Genomic DNA, 24,010 nt, shown 5'->3' with positions numbered 1-24,010 from the left:
CCATGTAACTGTCATGTTGTCTTGTGTCAGGATGACCACAGTGAGTAAGACCCACTATTAGCTGCAATCTATAATATTTCTGCAAACATAAAACACCTTTTATTACAGACATTAAGATGGTTTCATTAAATTGTTTTCTTAATATCCCAATGCAAATTATCAGCCTTGCAAATCAAACGGCAATTCACACTTTAAGAGCTTAATTCCATTTATCCTTAATAAATGCTGTACACATAACCCTAATTCAACCAACCATGTAAGGGAGGAGGTCCCAAACTAGAAACACTAATCACTTTTGTGGCAGCCTTCTAGGTTAAAAGTTATATTTTGTAAAGTTAGAGCCTAGCAAAAAACTCCCACTTCTAGAATATCTAGCAGCATGTAAATGGCATTAACTGAAACTTGAAAAGCCTTGATGGATCTGTTCAGCCATCACATATGCTATCCACAGTCATACTACTGCTGTATCAACTGCTGTAGCTGAGAATCTCCACTATAAATGCTTATTTTCAACAGATAATTTGCCTGTAAAATGTGGCTATTACGACTATCATGCCTATAATCAGAGGATTAAATAGCTTCACATACAATTTAATTCAAACCATAACAATTAGTTCATTTGTTAATAGTGTACATATTAAACAGTCACCAAGAGTCCTTAATATGGACTAAACTCCAAAGGACTCATTATGGTTTTCCATGCTAATGATAGGTGGATTATATGTAAACCTCAGTGCCAAAGATCCAATAGATTCAGTATGAGCTGAATTACTAAGCAGTTTCATTTGTGCATTAAAAAGTGCAGTTTCTTCTCTTCCCATAATGTTCCAATAAAGTTATGTGATGCGTTTTCCAAGAATTCTCAAGCTTTCAGTTATGCAGATAACTTTTTTTTAAAATCAGTGAAATTAACATTGTCACCTCCCAGCACAATAGTCACAGTTTTTCCGCTAAAGTTTTAAACTAACAAAACAAAAGCAAACATATTCTGCATTAAAACTCACTTTGTCCCGATCTCAACCTGTTGTACTAAGATATTACCTGGGTCTCAACACTGGGATGATCTTATAATACCATGTGTGCTGCTGTTACATCAAGGCACTGGAATGAGTCAAGGCCAGTGGCAGACTAGAGACAGTTGTAATGTAAAGATTTTTTTTTTAAATAAAACACTTAAGGTGAACTCAATGAAGCAAAGCATTCTTCTTATTGATGAAATTCAAAAGTATGGGTGGTTCCTCCTTAATATCAAAGATAGCCAGGGGAAACAGGATAGAATTTGTGCAGGCTGCAGGCTCGGTATAATAGATGGTGACAATATGTTGATTTTCTTATTGAACTTTTGAATTGAGAGTTCAACTGAAGCCATATACAAGAAGATCTGAATAAAGTCACTCTTGATGTCCAGCACTGATTATGATGAAGCACTGGGGGCACTGAATGCTATAATACAGAGTGTAGATTGAAGGGTTTGAGGTGGGGGCCCTTCAAGCCAGGACTACCACTCTGAACAGGCAGTGCTACCAAAAGGCATTTAATACACACAGGAACGCTCCACCAACAACACTGGCATATAAATACTCCCACACAGACATTTAAACCAGAGCCTGGGGCAGCAGGTTCGCGGGGTTCAGGGACCCGGCTACCAGCATATCCAGGAGTTAAAGCTGTGCCCACAGACATTTCTCACTGGAAGGTGCTGGAGTTCGCCTTCAAAAGGAGAGGGGGATCCATACACCAGTGGCACTCCAAAGAGGCTGGCAGGCCAGGCTGCCCCAGCCACTGACATCCCGGGGGAGGGTAGGAGTAATGGGGGTCAGGCAGGCCAGGCTGCCCCTCACACCGACAACACACCCGAAAGCTGGGGGAGAGGCACAGCTGCCCCCACCACACGAGTGCGTGTTTGGGGCAGAAGGAGCCGCTTAAACTTTGCGGCGATCCCCCTAGAGGAGTAGCGGCGCCTCCCGGCAGATCCCGGCTCCCAGCGTCCCACTCTGAGGCGGGCGGGCGGACAGGAAGGAGGGAGGGGGCGGCCATTAAACCAGCTCCAGCTAAGCCATTCCCGGTGCTCAGCGCCAGCCGGCCTAGCGCGGCGTACCCAGCCCCCCCGCCTGACGGAACAGCCCCCACACGCACACCCACCCCGCTTCTCCTACCTGGCTGCTGCTGCCTGCGGGCGGCTCGGTGCCTCCATCTGCCCCGGGCGGCCCTGCTGCCCATCGGGTCGCCATTATTTCATTCCTGGTTACAAAGGAGGAGCAAATCCTCTGGAGCCCTCATTGGAAAACACACGCTCGCCGCCCAACGCCCAGCAGCAACCCGAGCCGGCCCCGCGCCGGGGCTGGGGGGAGACTTCACGGAGCTGCCATGGGCCAGGGCAGGGCAGGACGATCCCCCTGGACTTCAGCTGAACTCCCCGGCTTCCACCTTCATGGCTGGCGCGGGAGAGAGGGGAGATGTGTCAGTGCGGGGGTAAAGCCGCCGCTGCCGCCACCCGTCCCTTGTTAGGCTAATTGCACTGGCTCGTCATCTTCCTCTTCCTCCTCCTCCTCCTCCGCCTCCTCTCCGGAGCCCAGACACGGGGGGAGCGGGAAGCGCCCACCGCCTCCGCTACACACAATCGGCCGTGCCCCTGGAGGGGGTGGGTACGTGACCCAGGGGTGTGGAAAGAAATCCCGCTGGCCACCGACCCCTCCTCCCAGGCACGGCGGGGGCAGGAGTCCGCCCGGCGCAGCGCTCGTGGTGACTTTGCTACCTCGGCTCGGCCAACTTTGAGCAACTTCGGCGAGAAGGAAAAAGCGTCTTGGCAAAGGCAACTGCAGGGAGCTTCCCGTTTCTGCAGCCAGGGTGGAGACGGGGGCCGCCGGGCCAGCTGCAGGCTGTCTGCAGAATTACAGGGTCCCAGACAACCCCTCTGCTGACCCAAGGCGGCGGGGGGGACCCCTCGTATTACAGCAGGAGAAGCTGGCCAAGTCGGGGTTGTGATGTAGTGGGAGTTTGCATTAAACGCCCCCACGATTCTCTGCATTAGCTAGAGCTATTCCTGATCAAAGCCACACGCACAGACACCTCCCTGCCTCCAACCCGACAGCTCCTGCCCCGAGCTGCCCGCGCACGCGGTGAGATTTAACGCACAGTCCCTAGCAGGAGCTGGAGCCGCCTGAGCGGATCCCTCCGGGGAGACGAGTCTGTGCCTCCTGGCAAATGAAAGCCAAGCTCGCACTCAATCCCCCACCGCGGTGCCGGGGGCAATCGGGCCGGTGGTGCCAGCTGCAGCCAGATCGGCGCCAGCTGGGCGCTGCGTTCCCGGGCGGCGGCATTTTCCACCTCTTGTTTATATTTTTACTACAGCTGCTGCTTGAAGTTTACAAGCGCCGCCTCGGGGCCAGGGGGCTCCCCTGCGGCCACCGACACACCCCACAGACTCCCGCTCCGGAGCGACACGGTGTGACACCCCCCCCATACACCCGCGCTTGCCCGGCGCGGACAACAAGTCACAGGACACGTTGTGACCCCCACAACTCCAGCTCCTCATTGGCTAACGGGAGAGCGGGACCTGCCCCCAAAACCCGACACTCGCAGCAGGGTTCCCGCACCCGGGCTGAAGCAGAAGGGGCCAGGCTCCTGCTCCCGCGCCAAATCGCCACACCCCGGTCCCCGGCTCTACCCGCAGACAGGCCCGGAGCTCCAAGCTCAGCCCGGAGGAACAACACACGGGGCCCTGATAGCGTCAGAAAATGCCTCCCTGACCCGCTCCACCCTCTGATCCACGCCTGGCTTGGCTGAGCCAACAGAGGGCGCCGTGGAAAACTCTTCCCGCCCAGGGCGGGTAGTAGAAACCAGCGTAACCCCATACTCCTGTCCCCTTCCTGCCGCACCAACTCGCTGTTATCCGCGGCCCAGTCCTACCGCTTGGGCTGGCGCCCTTCTCCCCCAAATTTCCAGGCGCTTTCTCCGAGATCTGCCTGCTCTGGGCTAACATTAAAAACGCAGTGACTGACCAACTCTAATGCTCCTCCGATCCGGAGCCCTTGGCCGCCTACCCTGGGTTCACAACCCAGGGAACCAGCTCCCCAAAAACGCACACGTTCCCTCTAAAGCCACCATCTGCCTACTGAGTTGACACAGTTGTAGGGCCAGGGCCCTTTTAAATTCTCTTTCACACCTTGCTACCTACAAATTCCCACCATAATAACAATAAACCTAACACTCCCCCCGGTCTGGAGAGATTCTAAAACCTCCTGTCCAGCATTCAAGAGCAGGTGACTTAATCCAGAAACAGTAACTACCCCAACTCCCTTTCCCTACCAATTTCTCATCGCTCCTGGAAACAAACCTCCTGCCCCCCAGGTGCACCATATTTGTGTAATAATCTCTGGCGGGGAGATGTTACTCAGGTCCCATGCCCTGGGGTTCTTTGTGATAGTGGGTCAATAGGACTCATAATTCTCCTAATGAAAGTCTTGAGGCCTTTGGTTTTACTTTTGTTTAAAGGTGAGAACACAAACTCTTTCCACTTCCAAAATCATTCAGCGTTGATTTGTTCTCTTGATCCATCTTTTCCCCACCTTCCTAAGCAAAGAAGTGTCTCCTTAGTTGCATGTTTTTCCCCTACATAACCTTCTTCCTGCTCTGATCTAGAGGGTCCCACAGAAGAGATAATTGTACCTCCCAACCACACAATATCTGCTCCTCCTGATAATATATCTAGAATGCCAAGAAAGGTGTCTATATTATTCAGTCCAAACCCAGAGGCAAAGATTTCTAACTGTCCAAATACTGACTCCTTTTGCATCTATGCAAATATCCGCAAGCGGATTTTCCACACTAATTAAGCAGAAGCCCCTTTCATATGGGTTGGTGGTGAGAACCACCATTGAAATGCAGCCATCACCACCAACTAAACATGTTACACAACTGTAAGAAAATGGAAAACTCTGAAAAAGAGAACATGGATCAACCCTCCTCACCTACAAAGTGGGATAGGATCTTTCATGTCCAGGTAGACCAGGCTTTGTTTAATTCAAAACTCAATTGCACTCCTTGCAATTAGGATTAGATTACAACATTGGGCTCTGATTATGCAACAACTCATACAGGTGCTTAACTTTATGCACTTCCATTGACTTCAGCTGGAGTACTTAGGTGCATGTGACTTTTTCCAAGGGTGAAAAAAATACTTTTCCTGTTAATATGCTATCCTAAAACAAAATAAAAAACCAACTCTTTTATTTTAAGGTTACAAACTAATCACTGCCAAACAATCTATTGTGTTTAAAAACCTTTCAGGTTTGTGCATATGCACTATAGCAGGGGTCGGCAACCTATGGCACGCGTGCCACCTTTAGCACACAAGCTGATTTTGACTGGTCCTGGCCGCTGGAACCCCAGGCTGGCAGAGGCTGAATGGGGCCCGCGGCCAGGACCCCAGACCGGCGGCAGGCGCACCCCCCTCACCATGCTCGGGTTCTGTGGCTCCCGGGAGTGTGAGCCACTGGTGTGCGGGGCCCTGAGCCTGCTGTGGGAGGGGCAGCGGCTCACACTCCCACAGCTCCTCCCCTCCCACTGCCTCAGCACTCCACATGGAGGCAAAACTCCCCATGAAGCCAGCATCTGACCAGCATAGGCCTGGTAAGGGGAGTCCCAGGGGGCAGTCAGGGAGCAGGGGGAGGGTTGGATGGGTCAGGAGTCCTGGGGGTCCTGTCAGGGCAGGGAGTGGTTAGATGGAGCATGGGAGTCCCTGGGGGTCTGTCTGGGGGCAGGGGTGTGGATAAGAGTTGGGGCAGTCGGGATAATGAGCAGGGAGGCTTAGGTAGGGGGTGGGGTTCTGGGGGGCAGTTAGGGGAAGGGGTCCCGGGAGGGAGCAGTCAGGGAACAAGAAGCAGGGGGGGTTGGGGCTTCTGACTGGGGCCATCGGGGTGGGAAGTGGGAGGGAGTGGATGGGGGCTAGGGCAGGGCTCTCCCCTCTTTTTTGATTGTTGAAATATGGTAACCCTAGGTGAGGGGGGAGCCGGGGGCGCATGGGGGCTGGTGCCGGCATACATCCACTGCAGCCTGCAGGAGCCCCCAGGGGGGTGCCGGGCCACCCTGGGCAGGAGGGGCACAGCTGCTTCGCGCTAGTGGCACCGCAGCCTTTACAGGGCTGCTCCCCCCCCTGCACCGTGCCGGCTCCTCCGTGGCTGGGACTCGCTGCTGCCACAAGCAGGACGCTCTTGCTCTCCGGTGCCTCCAGAAGGCGGCTCCTCCCTGCTGAGCTCCTGCAGCAGCCCAAGCCCAGCAAAGCCAGTGAGTGGACTCAGGGTGGGGGGCCACCTGGGTGGGGTGGGGAGGACTCACGGGGGGGCTGTGCACCCTCCAGGGGAGTTCAGGGGGTGGGGAGGGGGGAACCTGGTCTGGGGAGCAGCCCCTGGGCACGGCTGGCCCCTGGGCAGGCTGGCTCCTGGGGTCCATCATTCAAGACTCATTGGGATCTGCCCCTCAATGAACTGATGTGCGGGGGGTAGGGGGGCACAAGGTGGAAGTTTCACATAGGGCGCAAAATATCCTTGCACTGGCCCTGCCCCAGGGGGTGCGTGCACCCCAGGTTAAGACCCACTGCACTAAACTGATAAGATCTGCATTTTAATTTAATTTGAAATGAAGCTCCTTAAACATTTTAAAAAACTTGTTTACTTTACATACAACAATAGTTTATAGACTTATAGAGAGAGACCTTCTAAAAACGCTAAAATGTGTTACTGGCACCCAAAACCTTAAATTAGAGTGAATAAATGAAGACTCGGCACACCACTTCTGAAATGTTGCCGACCCCTGCACTATAGTAACTACTACAGCAGCTACAATACTAACTGCAAATCTACATTATCATAGTATCTACTTAGAAAGTTTTTAAACTATTTTAATAGACAGATTTTAACACAAATGAACTCCAGCCCTGATTGCTAGTGCCTTGACAGTCTCTTTTACATCAGTGAGCAACATCCACCAGTGGAGCAATATCAGTGTAGCTACACAGGTGCAGAAAAACACAGCACAGAAAAGACCTCAGTTTTTATTTTCTTTGTATAGGAAAGTGTGATTGTAAACACATGCACTCCAGCCTTAAGTTCTTTGTTCACAGAACATGTGTGGAATGAGCAATGGTATTGCAAGTTTCCCCCCACTACCCCGGCCCAAATTCTGTAGGAATCACTTCTAGAAGTGCAAGGATAGTTCATTCTCCACACCATTTCTATTTTTGTCAATTTACCAAAACTGCTAACTATGGTGCTGGCTACAGATCTGATTCTGCCACTATTATTCACAGAGAGAACTACTCAATTCTACTGAAGTTCTTATACCACACCCATCTCCATGGTATCTGAATAATCTTTTACTCACACAAGTAGTCCTATGAATTACTCATAAGAGTGACAATGATTTTTGTGTGCTGTATTGATTTTGAATTGGACTAAGACAACCAATTTATTTAACTTAAGCCACTGGGGTCGATGCAGACAGGTAGCTTGGAGCCAAAAGGCTCTGTGTCTCTTTACCAATTCCCTGAACAATCCATCTAGTCCCCACCGGCTTAAAATATTTTCTGTGTGTGTGTGTGAACCTGTACCAATACAAACTTCCTAAGTTGTACTCACACTTATTCCATTTTGAGCAATGGAATGGAACTTTCCTCATGCCTAAAGACTTCCTAATTAAAAATATCATCAGATACATTAGACTAACCCAAGAAATCAAAAATAGATCACCTTTAAATTATTTATTCAAACAAGAGAAATATATATTGAGTCACCATCCCTAGAGTTACTCCACTGATTTCAATGAAGTCATTCCCTAGATGAATTTGGCCCATCATATTTGGTTGTATAATGAGATATATTTGCATTTAAAACGTTTCCAGAACCTTTTTTCCGTTGAGTACATAAGGTTTGCTTCTACGTAGTTACAATAACTACATAACAGTTCAAGAAGTTGTATTTTGGCAATCTGTTTGTTACAAGAAACCCTCTTTAAACAGGGGCTGTTAAGATTTTATACTAAAATCAATCCGAACTTTTTTTAAAAACTACAGACTACAGCAGGTAATTTGGGCAAATGTTTGAATCACCAGTGAAACTGGTATAACTTTGAACCTTAAAAATAATCCTGAGCAAAAATTACTCTAGTTTTATATAAAACAAACAGGTGTGGTTAGGCAGTAATTACAGTTTTATCAAAGTAGGGTTGGTTTTATGATAACTATAGAAAGGAGTTTGTCCTCACCAGCCTTTTTTCCCCACATGGTCTAGCCAGAACAAATCCTCTACAGCTAGTATTTTTTTTTTTTTTAGATTAATTGCGACAATTATTTGTTTGAATGTTGCAGGGAACACAATGGAGTGCACCACTGCAAGACTTCAAACCTCATTATATGAGCGTGTAGTTTGGCTTTCTAATCTTTCCCAGGATGCACAATATATATGCCCAGTTAATGTGCACTTTTTCTGAAGTGTATGAAGCATGATGAACTATTAACAGGACTTACTCAGCCTCTGCAGTACAGAAGGAACTGAGTGGGGGTTGGTCGTGCAGCGTCAGTTAACTGCCTGAATCAGCACGAGACGGGGACCCAACCGGGCACTGCTATCAAAAGTCTTTGAGTAAAAGCGCTGGGGCACACGAACACCTAAAATGGAGCACCCACAGAGACAGCACACAAAGAAGAAGTAACTGTTCAACACATAAAGTTATACTGCTGCCCCTTACTTCAGGGCTTTTTGCTATTTCATTATCTAACCCCGAATGATGTCCTTTTGAAACAGACAGACACCTTTCTCTCAGATGAGTGGAAAGTATTCTGGTGCCTCCAATGTCAGTTTGAGAGGGATCCTCAGGGCCCAATTTGTCACCGTCACTCACACTGAGTGGTACCTTATTCTTCACATAATCCCTCTGAAATCCACCCCAGAAGTGTCCGTGTGAGACTACCCATCTGAGTAAAACTACATCAATACACACCTTTTACAAGAATGAGCCCCTACTGTTCATCCTAACTAAGACCATCCCTTCCATTCATGGTCTGGCCTTTGTACAGAAGAGACTGCTGGCTGTGCGAGCTTACATGGGTTTTACGATATTAGTATTTGACCCCCAACAGCAAGCTTGGTGCTCTACAAACAAATATGGCATGATCCGTATCCAAAGGAGTTCACCATATAGACCAGCCACAGACAAAAACACATATTACATGGTGTGCTGGGATGCTGGTTGCAGTATAACATTCTAGCTAGCAATAGTATCCACAAACTGGGACTAGAAAGTGCCAATCAGAACTCATTTTAATTGACTTGCATTTCTAGAGAGAAAAAGGAAAATGTACTGCACCACTCTGTCCCCATAAACAAAACTCTTACTCTTCATATTTTGTTGAAAGAAAACACAGTAAGATAAACAGGACATCATCAACATGAAAATAATACTTGTTTCTGAAAGTGTCATAGTATTGTTAAAATAACTTCCTCAATTGCTAAAACTGAAAGAACTTAGCAAGCAAAATTCAATTTCTCTATTTTTTTTAGTCTGATGTTTACTCTGTGCTTTTGACACAATTTTATAGGGCAACAATTAAACTGAGTGTATACAAAGACATCCATCAAGGAAGACACTGATAAAAGGCCCAAATCATACATGTTGAAGCATGTCGGCAGATCTCCACATTTGCACACCTCCCCATTCAATCAGTGAGGCTCCATATGCATGCACGGGTCTGTCCATGCTTTGTGACTTGCAGGCCTGGGGACCCACGGGACGATCTTTAAAACAGAGGAACAAAAATACTCAGAGTGCTGTTTAAGGATTTTTAAAAAAAATCTTCAGAATATTCTATTTAAAGAATACTGATAAAAAAAACAACTAGGTTGACAGTGTACTTGTAAGTCTAAATGATAAAACATTTTTCCATGGACCTAGATGTTTGTACAAACTTGGGAATGCACATTATTTGATTTTTATAGTCTTCATATACATCTTTTTGTAGTAAGGATATTTCACTGTAATTCTCTTGGTTTCTAGTGCATTCATGTAACAATAAGGAGCCCTCCACTGGCCAGTAAATAATATCTGTAAATTCCCTCCATTGTTTAATTAAAGAGGCAGTAGCCTAACAAATAAGTGAACAGCTTCAATCCTGCTGAGGGTCTATTAACTTTTTCAGTTAAATGATATGATATTCAGTTAAACAATGATGAGTTTACTTTAGAAAACGAGTGAGAATTATCTGATGTAAAGCATTTTACATTTATTTACTTTTCAGAACTGTTTTTTTTTTTAATCTCTTTAAAATCAGCCATGTTAGAAAAGGTTTAGTTGCTCAGACAGTGAAACAGGACAAATTGGGTTACCTTACATCTCCCTCCTGAAGTAACAGCTCCCGTGTGTGGATCTGTGACCTCTAGTGGGAATTAGCCTTGATAGTAAATTGTTTAATTTGATTATTAAAACAGCTAGCCCATTACTAGCATAACTTATCAAGGTCGTATCTACATAAATGACTGCACTCTTCTTCTCCTATTTCAGATTTATTTTACATGCTTAAGTATCTATGGCCCTGACCCTACAATCAGATCCCTGAGAAAACACACGTGACCAAATGCAGACCTATTTACTTCAGTAGGGTTTTGGATGGGCACATGGCGCAACCCTTTTGAATCAATCTGTAGAATCGGGGGTTTACGTTTTATAATGTACTCAGCACTATAGCATAAGTGGTGTTTTTACCTAACTCACTACCGCCTCAGCCAGAATTTCCAGGACAAGTAGAAGTAGGGGACCCCAGACATGGCAAGCCCATATAAGCTCTGTTCCCCTAAGTCCCTGCCTCAAAATCTTGTTTACCTCCAGTCCCCTCCTTGTCTCACTCATCTAGAAATTTTAATTTCTTTTTTGTTCTCTCCATACCTATTTTTCTTTTATCCAGATACAAGGTGGTAGGCAGAGCAGAATCAGGACCATTATTTTTAGTGATGCTGTTTGAGATAATCCTCTTTTTTCTAATACATTTGAAGACTAATTTTGGGAAGCTCATATAATTAATAACCTAACAGGAATAGAATGTCTGGCATTAGGGATTGACAGAGCCAACAGCAGGAATTAGGAGTACCAATATTTGGCAAGTTCTAAGTGGCTCATCTGCCTGTAAGAAAAAAGCATGTGTGGAAACCCAGCTGTGCAGATCAGTGCATTTAATGAACAGAAATGTGGTTTTATTTTCATCTCTGAAAACTAGCTATACTGATTGCCAATGCAGATTGCAATATATAAAGATGAAATGTGCTTTTGAACTGACAGAGATTAAAGCATTGGGCATAATGTGCTTATAATGTGACTAAATTAATTATTACCACTCTGCACCAGTTTATGTCAATATGCTATAGACTTTGAAATGGATCTTGATTTTAAAAAAAAAAAAAAAAACACAACCAACCCAGAAGTATGATCAGCAATCACATAACACTGGCTGAGAAGAGGAAATGAAGATAGCAAACTGAGAAACAAAGCCACATTAACAAAACGTTTTCAGCAGTCTTCTGCTAAATGAGACAACTTTGGATGTTCTTTTCAACACTGCTTGTTCTCTGAAGAAAGCAGCAGCCAAAATGTTTTAACTCATTAAATAAATTGAATTATTTTTAGTACAATATCATAACATCTCAACTCCTAACTTAGATCCGTTTGGCAGAGTAGCACCTATGTCAGTACAGGGGTCTGTCCACCCCAAGAGTTTATTGCAGGATCAAGGCCTTATAGTCAGCAGACCAAAGTATTAAAAGGGAGGCAGGAGAAACAGCTGAAGTTAACTTAACACTCAAGGCAGCCACTGATCACCAGCCTAAAAACTGTACAAAACTCTAAGCACAGTTGGGCTCAAAGCATTTTTCTTCATAAGTCAAAAATAAGAATAAAATGTCAGTTTCTTGATATAGAAAGTGTGGTCTTTGCTTTTAATGAGGTGTAGACGGACTGTTAGACTCCAGGAGGAAGAAGCTGTCGGGACGGAGGCCAGAAATACGGTACACATTGTATAAAATTAAATTAATCCACATAATTAATATAAAACAGAAATCTGGAGGGAGTACCATACTGCTCACTGCATTCTCATCTGTATTCCTGTTCTGCTTGTTAAGGCGCCAACCTCCTCATATTGCTCTCTGCCATCTGCAGGAGTTTATTCCCCTTCCCAAACCCACAGAGTTCTCTAAAGTCAAGGCTCCTCTTTTGCAGAAGATCATTAACTTTTAGAAATATCTTGATAAAAGCCAGAGAACATGTGACTCAAGATTTGTGTTAATCATCATTTGTCAACGTTTTTTGTTCACCCAGACTGTTTTACTGTGTTGACAGCCACTACGTTTATTTAATCTTCTTTCCTTTATTTATTGCCTTTCTTTTAAGAGGAATCAGTGGCTAAAACATTGCCAACACTACAATAAGAAACAGTTTGTTAATATTTAGTGATGTTGTCTTTTGAACTGTCACATGCCTCAGGAGAGCAAAAAGAATGAAAGAAAAGAAACACAGATTACAGCAATATCTTCACAGACTAAATACATTTGAAAACAGAGGCAAAAACAGATGTCTGAGATTCTAGTGTTTTCAGCTCTTTTAGTGCCGGTGGGCCATTTCAATTGCTAGCTTTTTTGGGGGGGCGAGAGGGAGAGGGGGACCTGTATTGAACCGAGTGAAGCTCCACAGCATACAACTATTCACTAGAAGGTCCAGTGCTGCAAGATGCTCTGTGCCTTCAGCTCCAAGCACCTTACAGGATCATGCCCTTCTTGTCCATGGTGATTGTCCTTTTTCATTAGGAGGGTGGTGAAGCATTGGAATGGGTTACCTAGGGAGGTGGTGGAATCTCCTTCCTTAGAACTTTTTAAGGTCAGGCTTGACAAAGCCCTGGCTGGGGTGATTTAGTTGGGGACTGGTCCTGCTTTGAGCAGGGGGTTGGACTAGATGACCTCCTGAGGTCCCTTCCAACCCTGATATTCTATGATGCTACTTCACATGATAGACAGAATATGTCAAATAATTAATCCATTTGAGAAGTTTACAAAACAAAAAAGAAACAAACACACACCCTTTATAGAAAACCAGTGCCCAAAAACCAGTGACAAAACTAGACCATAAAGGACCAGGTTCTCCAGACTCTGTGTTGCTCTGGTGGCAAAACGAGCTACAAAGACAGCTTACCCAGCCTCCTAAGGATTCTCCCAGTATAAGGGAATCTTCCTGTGGCAATAGTGCTGGTTATGCTGGCTCTCTGGTTAGACTACCCACCCCTTGCAGTACCTGGCATAGGAGGTATGTAGGGTGCATGGCCAGGCAAACAGGGCATGGCTGGAGCACCCCTCTTGGGGCTATAGGATGCTGGGTGCTATTTAGAGCATCACTAAAATTGCTCTAAACTGTGTCAGGCCCTTACCAGCCCATGGACTGGGGCAAAGCATAGATGGTGTTTCCACTCCACACACTCCCATTAAGTTGGCCAGAGCCTGCTTTCTCTTCTTTCTGCAGTTCATGTGTAAAAAGTGCCTTATACGCATTTTTTTGTTACTTAGGATTAGCTACTGCAGCATGTATGCACAACTGTACTAGAATATGTAGGAAAAGATGCTTACACTATTGTCCTGTATAAACAATCACAGTGATCTGTGGACAAGTGAATCTAAAAGGAATCCAGCAGTGGCTTTGCTGGGGGTCTGTATTGTCTAGCAGTCAGAGCACAACACAGAATCAGGATTTTGGGGTTTTACTCTTGCCTCTGACATCGACTCCTCTGTGGCCTCAAGCAGGGCACTTAGGCCCAAGTTTTCAAAAGTGGCCTCATTTTTGGTATCTCAATTTTGAATTCAGAATTAAGGAAATCAATAGTAGAAGCCACTTTTGAAAATTTGAGACTCAGTTTTCCCTTGTGTAAAATGTAGGCCAGGTTAGCTATTCACCACCCAGGAGCAAAATGAGGCTAAATTCATTAACATCTGTTAAGTGTTTTGAGATCCTCGGTTAAAAGGTGCAATCTATTAGAAGCATTGTCCATTTCCTGGCACAGTCAAGAAACTAAAACTTGGAGGCGTGGCAAGGGCAGCACACACGGAGCCCTCTGCCCCCACCCCCGCAGGGGCCGCAGCGCTTCCTGGAGCGGGGACAGGGACAGGGCAGGCATGCAGGGAGCCAGCCCGGAGCACGAAGCCCTTTTGCACCCCGCCACCCAACTCCCTGCCCTAAGCCCCCTGCCTGCACCTTGCACCCCTCCTGCACCCCAACTCCCTGCCCTGAGCCCCCTCATATACCCCACACCCCTCCTGCACCCAACCCCCTGCCCTGAGCCCCCTGCTGCACCCCACACCCTCCTGCATCCCAACTCCCTGCCCTGAGCCCCGTCATACACCCCACACCCCTCCTGCACCCTAACCCCCGCCCTGAGCTCCCTGCATCCCAACCCTGTGCTCTGAGCCTCCTGCCGCACCCTGCACCCCTCCTGCACCCCAATCCCCTGCCCTGAGCCCCCTCCCACAGTCCACACCCCTCCTGTACCCCAACCCCTTCCCTGAGCCCCCTCATGCACCCCAGACCCCTCGTCTGCCCCAATCCCTTGCCCTGAGCCCCTTCCTGCACACCAGACTCCCTCCCACACCCTGTACTTCCTCCTGCACCCCAAACCCCAGCCCCGGCCCTGCTTACAATTTCCCCACTGAGATGTGGCCCTCGGCCCAAAAAGTTTGCCCACCCCTGATATAAACTGTTCAGGAAGGACAGGTGGAGGAGAAAAGGTGGAGGGGTTGCACTGTATGCAAGAAAGCAGTATGATTGCTCAGAGCTCCAATCTGAAACTGGAAAAAAGCCTGTTGAGAGTCTTTGGGTTAAGTTTAGAGGCGAGAGCAACAAGGGTGATGTCGTGGTGGGCGTCCGCTATAGACCACCAGACCAGGAGGATGAGGTAGATGAGGCTTTCTTCGGACAACTAACAGAAGTTTCCAGATCACAGATCACACTGCAATTTTATAGCCCTGCAGCCTGAGCCCTGCAAACCCGAGTCAGATGACACGGGCCAGCTGTAGGTGTTTTATTGCAATGTAGACATTCCCGACATGGCTTAACATTCACTGAGTGCTTCAGCACTTACAGTTATGCACAGAAATCTAAGCACTTCAGCACTAATCTGTCTGAGTTTTAAATTAGTTTACCTCTACAAGCTGCTATAAACTTTAGAAGTTTGGCTGGAGTAAGAATCTCCTCCTGCAGTTGTGAGGGAGGGGAGCTCAGCAACACAAACTCCTGGAAGTCTGGGGACACACAAAAAATTCTGATGTAGAAAGCTGCATGTGCCTGGTGCTTTATTTTTTACAAAACACCTAGTGTAGGACCCCGATGGCATAGAAAGCCATGTGTGCTCAGCACAGAACTTTACTTTACACCAGGTCATATCCATTTTAGATAGATTCATTTTTAACATAAGTCCCATACAAACAACTTCCTTTTCTTAGATTTCAGGTTGCTAGAGTAAATATAAATCTTATATAAAACATGAATGTGACAAGAAAGTTATAATTCAGAAATGTAAACCTTAAAAGGTATGGAAATAGCCAGGGTAGTTTAAAGAAATATGCCTTATAATTCACAAATGTGAAAAATTCATTTTACACATCCAACTACCAACTTTATCTCTAACCCATAAGACAAACTTACAAACTCTTTCAATACATACACCATTATGTCCCTGATCCTGCAAAGATTTCTGCACATGCTTAACCTTACACACAGGGAGTAGTCGTATTGACTTCAGGGGACCACTCACCGTGCGTAAAGTTAAGCACACGGGAGCCTTTGCAGGATGGAGGCCTATACAGTTTACATCAGCTTTGCAAAATTGTAATGAAAATGCACTGGCCTACTTACAAAATCTATTTGTCTGCCCTTTACCATGAAGACTACAATTAAAGTAATACTTTAGCCCCCGCCAATATATTACACACCCAGGGCAAGTGAAGGAATATAATTTTGCAGTGCTGTTTGACATAATTGAACATCTCTATATACATACTAAACCAGTGTGAACTGTATTGGCTATTTAAATTACTGTAATGAGTTATTTCCATGCTTTAAGGCTTCAGACTTTTAAAAACTGTAAAGTTCTTTTTGAGTGTTTTATATAAGGATTCTATTTGCTGCAGCATTTGTAACTGTCAGTTAAGTTTTTTGCTTGGGGTAATACTTGTAATGATCAAGATCCTCATAATGAATACTTCTCCAGCGCTATAGAAAAAGAAAATATTGATTTTCAATATAGTCCCCATTCATCACATTACAGAACTGCTTATGTGTTGCAGCTTTTGATTGCTACCAATCTGCCTGGTACATATGATTTTTATTGATTTCAGTGTACTGTCTATTCAACAGTAGTACAGAATTGGGCAGAGTTGTCCATCAGCTCTAAAGGTAATTAGAAAAACTTCTGTAGAGAACATATTAGTCGTCTGTGCACAGATAGAGATAAAATGAAATTACTGGAACATGACCTCCACTGAGGTGAATAGTAAGGGGTTATATCCAGTATATCATATATGCCAGATGTATTGAAACCAAATTTATGAATAATCTATAGGTCGTATGATAAGTTGTTTTGTGCATATTTCACTTGGCAATGGTAATCTGTTCTATATCCTTTAAATTGTAGATGGGTACTCTTTACTGAAGGTTACTTTTGCCTCATAGGCAGATAATTAAGCAATACAGCTGCTCTCCAAACTACTCCACATTAAGAAATTAGCAGGGCCGTTGTTTTCCATGATTCTTTAGATAAAGAATCTATCCCGGTTATAGGATTGTGCTCTGGAATCTATGCCTTCCTTAAAAAGATAACTCTCTAGCCCTTAAGATTGCAAAGGAAACCTAGTTCAGAATGTGACTTGAATTAAAATCAATGCAGTTGTTTTCCTGAGACTGCAAATAAACAGCATGAAATGATAGCTCTGTGATGTGTGAACCACCCCATTCATCTCAGCTAGGATGTTAACTCTGAAGCCTAATGTAAATTGTTGATCATTTTAACAGAACATCTATCAAATATATGTATCCATGACTTGAATTCAATGGTGGGGCACACATGAGGGCCAAAGGGGCTTCTGGTTGCTGTCATAGGCTAAGGGATGATTAACAGATTTTTAAATCTCAAGTTCACTCTCCATTTGTGGGTAGGGGTGGAGGTAAGATACATCCTCCTCTCCATTGGCAAAAGCCTCAAATTAGCCTGGGTTCCAGGAAGCCAAACAGCCTCTGACCCATTATTGAGTGCCCACTATGTCGTTATTAAAGATCCAAGCTTGCCCAGGACTACCTTGACAATTATTCATTGTCAATACAAAATCCTGCAGCACACTAGACATTGAAAATTTATGGAAAGCGTTAATTAAAATACATTCTAAAATGGAGATTTAGCATAAAAATTAATCAAATAAGGAATAATTTACTGATTATATTTAATTCTACAAAAATCCTTCTGTTTAACTTACCTAAAGCTGCCACTGAAATTCCACTCTGCCACACAATTCAGCAATGCAATGCTGAAGATAACAGGGGGTCTTCCTATAGAATTTAGGTCCAATGCACTGCAGTGTATAGAGACCCTGAGTATGACTTTCCTTCAAACAAGGTCAGGGGAGGGACACCTTCCAACACCTAGTATATATATTGCTTGGAGCTTATCTACACACAAAGGTGGTACTGCTTTCACTACAGCATTATTGTTAAAGCTGTACAATACCCCTAGTGTGAATGCACATATATATATGTGCACTGATATAAAGGTGTTTTATGACACATAATGGGAAGTAGGAGCTGAGTTATTCCTGTTCCACTTGTTCTGATCATGTACATAACCCTTAAAATCACATCATTTGGTTTTAGTGACCATTCTTTGCAATTATATGGATCCAAATTTACTTTACACACCTTGTAAGGAGAAGGGAGCATATGCCTCAGATATTTCAAACTAAAGATTTATAGTTGTTTAGCACTGAATCAGAAGAATATATTTTCCTGATATCTCCAAAGTAGTTAAATTACAAAGATCTATTCCTAAAACTAGCTCATAGATATCACTTAGAGACTGTTTGTAATGGGAAACATATGCCTTCTAGTTAGATTAATAAATTTAAATAGATCAGTGATGAGATGCAGCTGTAGGGTGGAGATCTTTTAAAAGCTGCCCTTCTTATTGCCAAATATCATGATATAAGGATGATTTTCAGCTCACTTATTGATTATCTTTATGTGAGGGAAATTTTGCAAAGTGAATATTTCATACTCAAACTGTGCTGTGGAAAATCAAGAGGAATACAGAAGTTATGAAAACAAGATATGAGATAACAGACGACAAAGTGATGAAGTGAAATGCAATTAACAAAATATAAATTGAAGAAAAATTAAAGAAAGACCGCCTGTGGAAATTAGAAAACTAAGGCAAATGTTAAAACTATTAAAAGGAATAGAAGAGAGAAAATGGAAGTAACAGGTAAAACAAGTGATGCTAGAAGTTAATGTGGCCATTCTTTGTTGGGGGAAAAAAAATGGGGCTCTTAATATAACAGAATTAATTCTTCAACAAATAAACTGTGTAAAATTATACAGGTCAGGGGAAAGAAAGTTCATGGGACAGTTTTCTACCTGAAATGGAGACCAGTAGGTAACATGGGTAAAATAATTGACTTTCTGGCCACTCTCTACACCCTGCTGTGTTTTGGGTAGTAACACTCCCTCATCTACACTTACATCCACAGGTGTGTAAGAGGAGCAGGCTCTCTGAATCACTCAAAGCAATTCTATTGCTTCTGGAACCATTTGCTTTCCTCCTTTACAACAACCACAGCAGCTTATTTATTATGCCTCTGGCTGCAAGACAGACAACATTCAGTTCATGTGTCTGGCCAGTAAAATAATACCTCGTGAAAACTGCATGGTGTCAGTGCTGATTGTCACCACACAAAGAGTCTCTGTTCTTTTTTCCTCTTCTACAAACTGTGAAAGACCAATAACAAAGGTCAAATAACTTGTAGCAGTCACTAAGGGTTGCAGGAAATTTACCTGTATAATTCCAGAGAAAACAGATCCATAAGATGTGCTGCATAAGATTAGTATTCTATTTAATTTTCTGGCACTGCCCAAATTTCCTCAGGACCTCAGCCTGGAAGAATGAAATGTATTACTGTTAATTTTAGTTAATAGGGAATATGTCTGTGCACAGGAAATAAAACTCTATGGACCAAACATTCCTAATAAGAAGAGTTGAGTTTTTCACATAGCAAGAGCCTCAGAAAGTACAAACAAGCAAGAAAATCACATGGAATTGTTCACAGATTTCTAAACATTTGTCTCTATGTGCTCTAGTTGCGCTGTTATTACCCTTTCATTTCGTGTATTTGCACATACCAAATACAGAGCTGAAAAAATCCCATGCATAGTTGAACCATGGTGATTGCTAGAGAATGACACTGCAGGCAGGCATGCCCTGCTTCCTCAGCAGGCCCACACTGACAGCTTTCAACTTCAGTCAGAGTCATTTTTGTGAAACAACAAACCTGTGGGTCTCAACCCTGGCTGCATTGACTGCACTGAAAGTAGGATTAGTCCCCAACTGACTAAAAGACAGATGCTGTTTGGAGTAAATCATCACAGTCAAGGCTGGTTCCAGCAAATGCAGGGCCTTCAGAGAAACCATTCAGCTGCCCACCCCGGTCCCTACCACACTGTGAGGTCCAAGACTCAGCGCATCTCACAGCTTCTCCAAATTTCTCAACTATGCCACATGTAGGGCTCTGGTCAACGGGGTCAGTGGAGTGGGGAAAACAATAGGGAATGTGTCTGGAATTGGTGAGCTTGTTGGTGAAAGGAAGGAACGAACATGTGCTCCATCCCAACCAAGGCTGCAATAAAGGGGGAGCTTTCCCAATTCCCTAACAGGCTCAAGTTACCACCACAGAGCTCTAAATCAGCACGAAACAGCTCATACTCCATACTACACAGCACTGGAGAATGATCAGTGAACATTATATTAGCATTTCAACCTGTCCCTAAGTGGGGAGAATCCTCTGCAGCTGCCAATTTGCCAGTCTTGTCTGAACTGGCCCTGAATAAGGCATAATATTTTATTGTGGAATAAAATAAATTGAGATTGAAAAATTCTTTTAAACCATCTAGTTTATCCCACTCCAACTGCAGCAGGGCTGTTCCCTACACAATATTCTTCAGTGCTTTGTCTTGTCTAGCTTTAAATGACTCAAGAGATAGAGCTTCTACCACTTCCCTCGGGAAATTAGTCCACAGTCTAATAAACTTCACTGTCAGGATATATTTCCTGATGTTCCACCTCCTGTAGTTTTCCTTTGTTCTGTTCCATCTCATTACTCCCAGTTATTTCCTGTTGGACAATCCTAAATAATCCCCATCTCTTCTCTGTGTTTACACCTTCACAGACAAAACTGTCTTTAATAAAAGCTGATAGATTTTGCTATATATTATTCACCTTTTTATATGCAACAGTGAAATTAGAATGTGAATGTGATCTTGCCTTACAACAGGAATTTCCCAGTGTAATTCACTGATACTTTTCTCCCCTAGTACTCTTGGGATCCAATCAATAGTGACTCCATACAAACCACTATCTGTCTCCTACCTAGGGTCAGCTAGAACAGTACGTAGGGGGCAGCAAGGAAGGGGAACAGCAGAGCTCCACAATGGGACAATACAGGAGCTGGGGAGCTGCAAATGGATGTGGTTGAAGGAACTAGCATTAAAGCCAGTGACAACTGCCACAAGAGAGCATCAAGACAAGGTGAAGCTGTAAAGCATGCAGCTATAGAACCTAGTGGGTTCCTATTAAGGATTCACCCTCAAGTCTAATATAAGTCTTACTAGTGATTGCACAAAGGAAATACCATATATCCACGATGTTGGTTGCAATAAAATATCCTAAATAAATTCACAGGGTGGCAGGCGAACAAGTAGGTATATGAGCAATCTTAAGCCTTATGGTTTCCTAGGCCTAGCCTGGGTTGCCCTTTGAAAGCCATTCCTCTCTGGGAGGGCATAGAGCTTTTGGGTTAGATTTTACAGGCCAGGGTCTGATAGTGTTCTTGCTGGGCCCTCATTCGCAGTGTTCCACAGCAATTAGCATTATTGGTTATCCCATGTCATCTTCTTGCTGGTTCCTACCAGTCTGTGACAGTTAGAAAAGTTTCCTCTCCCCAGTTACCCACTCAGACATATCACACCAAAGTGCTGCATCAGCCTTGCTTGACAGCTCCTAGGGTGACTGATCCTTCCCAGCAATCAAATCCACTAGTTGGCTACTTGTATTTAACATCCATCTGTGCTGGAGGCTCTTCAGAGATGACCTGGGCCTAAATCAAAGGCCTGAGCTCTAGATAATTTAAAGTTCCTACACAGCTTGCCTCATTAGTGCACTTCTAAGCATCTGGAAGGGTTTGCAAATCAGAACACCTACGGTGATTTCATTGCTGGCGCTATTCTCCCCACTTCAAGTATTTTCTGAAATACTTAAAGTAACTTTCGTATCCACGTAAGATGTGAAACTCGCTAATATTACTTGTAGAGTAAAAGCCCAGTTTGTTTCTTACTTTTCAATTAGTCAATACCTAGAGATTTCATTTTCCATTTCCCAGATCCTACCTCCTCCTGTAAAGACAGGAGCAGTGGCTGAATCATACTTCCTCATTTTTTCCTGTTTTCTCATGCATACATACCACCGGAAGAAGAGCTGGTAAGGGCAGCTTGCTGCTGTTGTCAAAGCCAAGGACAAGAGACAGGGTGAGGAGCTAGCTCAGGGATCAGTCTCTCTACTTGGTGCACCACATCAGACTCTCACATAGCAGCCAGTAGCCTAACCTGTACTGTACATCTATCCATCTGCTCACAGCTGCTGTTCTATATGCCTCCAAACTACACCCTTCTCCTCCAACCTTCCCTCACAACCTCTACACTCAATCAAGAGATTTTGGATTCTCCATTGCCCCACATCAGTACCTGGGGTTTTGCTGCTTTGTCTCACACAGCTGAATCCACTGATGAGGCAAAAAGGGAACATTGCTTTTATCTGGGAGATGGCCCTATTGTGCTGGGTGGTGTTGGTGGCCTGTGATATACAGGAAATCAGACTAGATGATGTGATGGTCCCATCTAGCATTAAACTCTATGACTCATGTCATTAGAGACAGGCCTCAGCCCAGGCCAGATTGCCTGTGGTTCTTGCACCTACCAATATATTTTGAGCACACTCCAAAATCTTAAAGAACTTTCAGGTAATGATCAGGAGATAAAGCACGAGTAGAAATGTCTAAGTGTATCTGCCCTAGGGAAACTATTGAAATTTGGGCCATCTGATGCAATTAAAGACAAAAAAGAACACTTTTGAGGCAGGGAAATCTCCTCTCACCTTCCTTAATTTTGAATACTGCAAAGTACTGGAGTTGGCTCAAGCCTCAGAAGTTCAGATCCAGATGTACATTTTACAGTTCAAGGGTGTTCAGTTATGGGGTTTTAGTTTAAGTCCATCTCTACTAATATTAGAGAGGCATTGAGCCAAGAGTCTAGCTTTGTCAGGAAAAAGTTTTGCTTTTGAAAAGATGGAAAGACAGAAAAACATTCTAAAAAAATTGGTGAAGAACGCTAAAAACAACTTTTGTTTCTTCTAGATCCTGGGCCCAAGACAACAGAGTCCTGATCCTCAGTTACAATGATCCTGTGCTTAGGACAGTATGGGGAATGGAAGTGAAGTTGACATTATGCCACCTTTGTCCCTGAAGTTGTGCAGGGCCCTGGCCGGCCCCTACCCTGAGAGCAGTCTTTGGGCTTCTCTAACTGATGCTTTGCTTTCCCTGGCACGCTTACAGCCCTGAGAAACAAAGAATAGCTTTGGTTTAGTGCACTTTGGAGCTGCCACCAAATCCACAGGGGCTGGGACCAGAACCAATGTAGATCTTATACTAGCTCTACCCTAGTTGGGGATACTTGCCATGCAAGGTGTATGACCCCAGTTCTACCACTTTAAGGCTATTTTATGCTGCTAGAGTAGCATGAAGGGGCTTCAGTGTAACTGAGAATCAGTCTTGGATGCTTGGTCATAAGTGGATCAGAAATATTATAACTCAGTATCTGAAATATTTACTAAAGGTACATTATTTTCTGCATACAGAAATAAAGGAACGTTAACCTTGTGGGGTGATACAGGAGCTGATGAGAAAGGGAAAAATGTATATGAAAAAAAGAAACTAACTTTAAGATGGACAAGCCTGTTAACCAGGACCTTCCAGTAGGTCTTAATTTAATATAAACAACCTAGTAGCAAGGAACAAAACTCAGTCTCATGAAGTAAAAACAAATTGCAAAACCCATATCTAAGGAAATCTACCCAAGTCAAGAAGAGAAGAGAAGGAAAATGTGTGAAATACATATGACCAGAAACCCAGGAGGGGCAGAGTGCAGAATTCAGGGACTTGGTAACACAGGCCTGTTTAAAACCTTTTTTTTGGGGGGGGGTGGGGAGGGGGAAGGACAAGGAGAATTAAAGGATTTTAATTAATCAGCATTAAAGAAACCACACCCCTGCACACATTTTTATGGAAATATGGGCAAAAATACAGTTTATTTTGAGATGTCATACATGTATATTTGTGTTGATAATTATCAATTAATCTTACAGCAAAGAAGTAATAAAGTGCACCATGAGAAAAGACATAGACAGTATGATCCAGCAAGAGGTAGTGAAGGATTAAAAAGACTGATTCCAAATACAGTAACTCCTCACTTAAGTCATCCCGGTTAACGTTTCATTGTTACGTTGCTGATCAATTAGGGAACATGCTTGTTTACAGTTGTGCAATGCTCCCTTCTAACGTCGTTTGGCAGCTGCCTGCTTTGTCCACTGCTTGCAGGAAGAGCAGCCCGTTGCAGCTAGCTGGTGGGGGCT

General features: G+C 44.3%; 1 protein-coding gene across 14 annotated transcripts in view; it reads right to left on the bottom strand.

The window, feature by feature from the left end:
• ARHGAP21 (Rho GTPase activating protein 21) overlaps window positions 1-22,085 on the bottom strand; it is a 239,276-nt gene extending 217,191 nt beyond the window's left edge. The window contains exons 1-4 of one of the 14 annotated variants that reach the window (XM_039522408.1): window positions 22,069-22,085; window positions 19,111-19,210; window positions 15,216-15,314; window positions 2,157-2,435 (exon numbers count right to left, since the gene is read on the bottom strand). In XM_039522408.1, coding sequence (XP_039378342.1) covers window positions 2,157-2,231 — 75 coding nt within the window. In that variant the 5' untranslated portion in view covers window positions 2,232-2,435; window positions 15,216-15,314; window positions 19,111-19,210; window positions 22,069-22,085. The other 13 variants (XM_039522406.1, XM_039522404.1, XM_039522407.1 and 10 more) reach the window with 13 other exon arrangements.
• Between the last annotated feature and the right edge of the window lie 1,925 nt (window positions 22,086-24,010).

Source organism: Mauremys reevesii, linkage group 2 (genome assembly GCF_016161935.1).
Source record: "Mauremys reevesii isolate NIE-2019 linkage group 2, ASM1616193v1, whole genome shotgun sequence".
Lineage (NCBI taxonomy): Eukaryota > Metazoa > Chordata > Testudines > Geoemydidae > Mauremys > Mauremys reevesii.
Note: the sequence above shows the minus strand (reverse complement) of the source record. Positions and strands in the feature narration are given on the sequence as shown.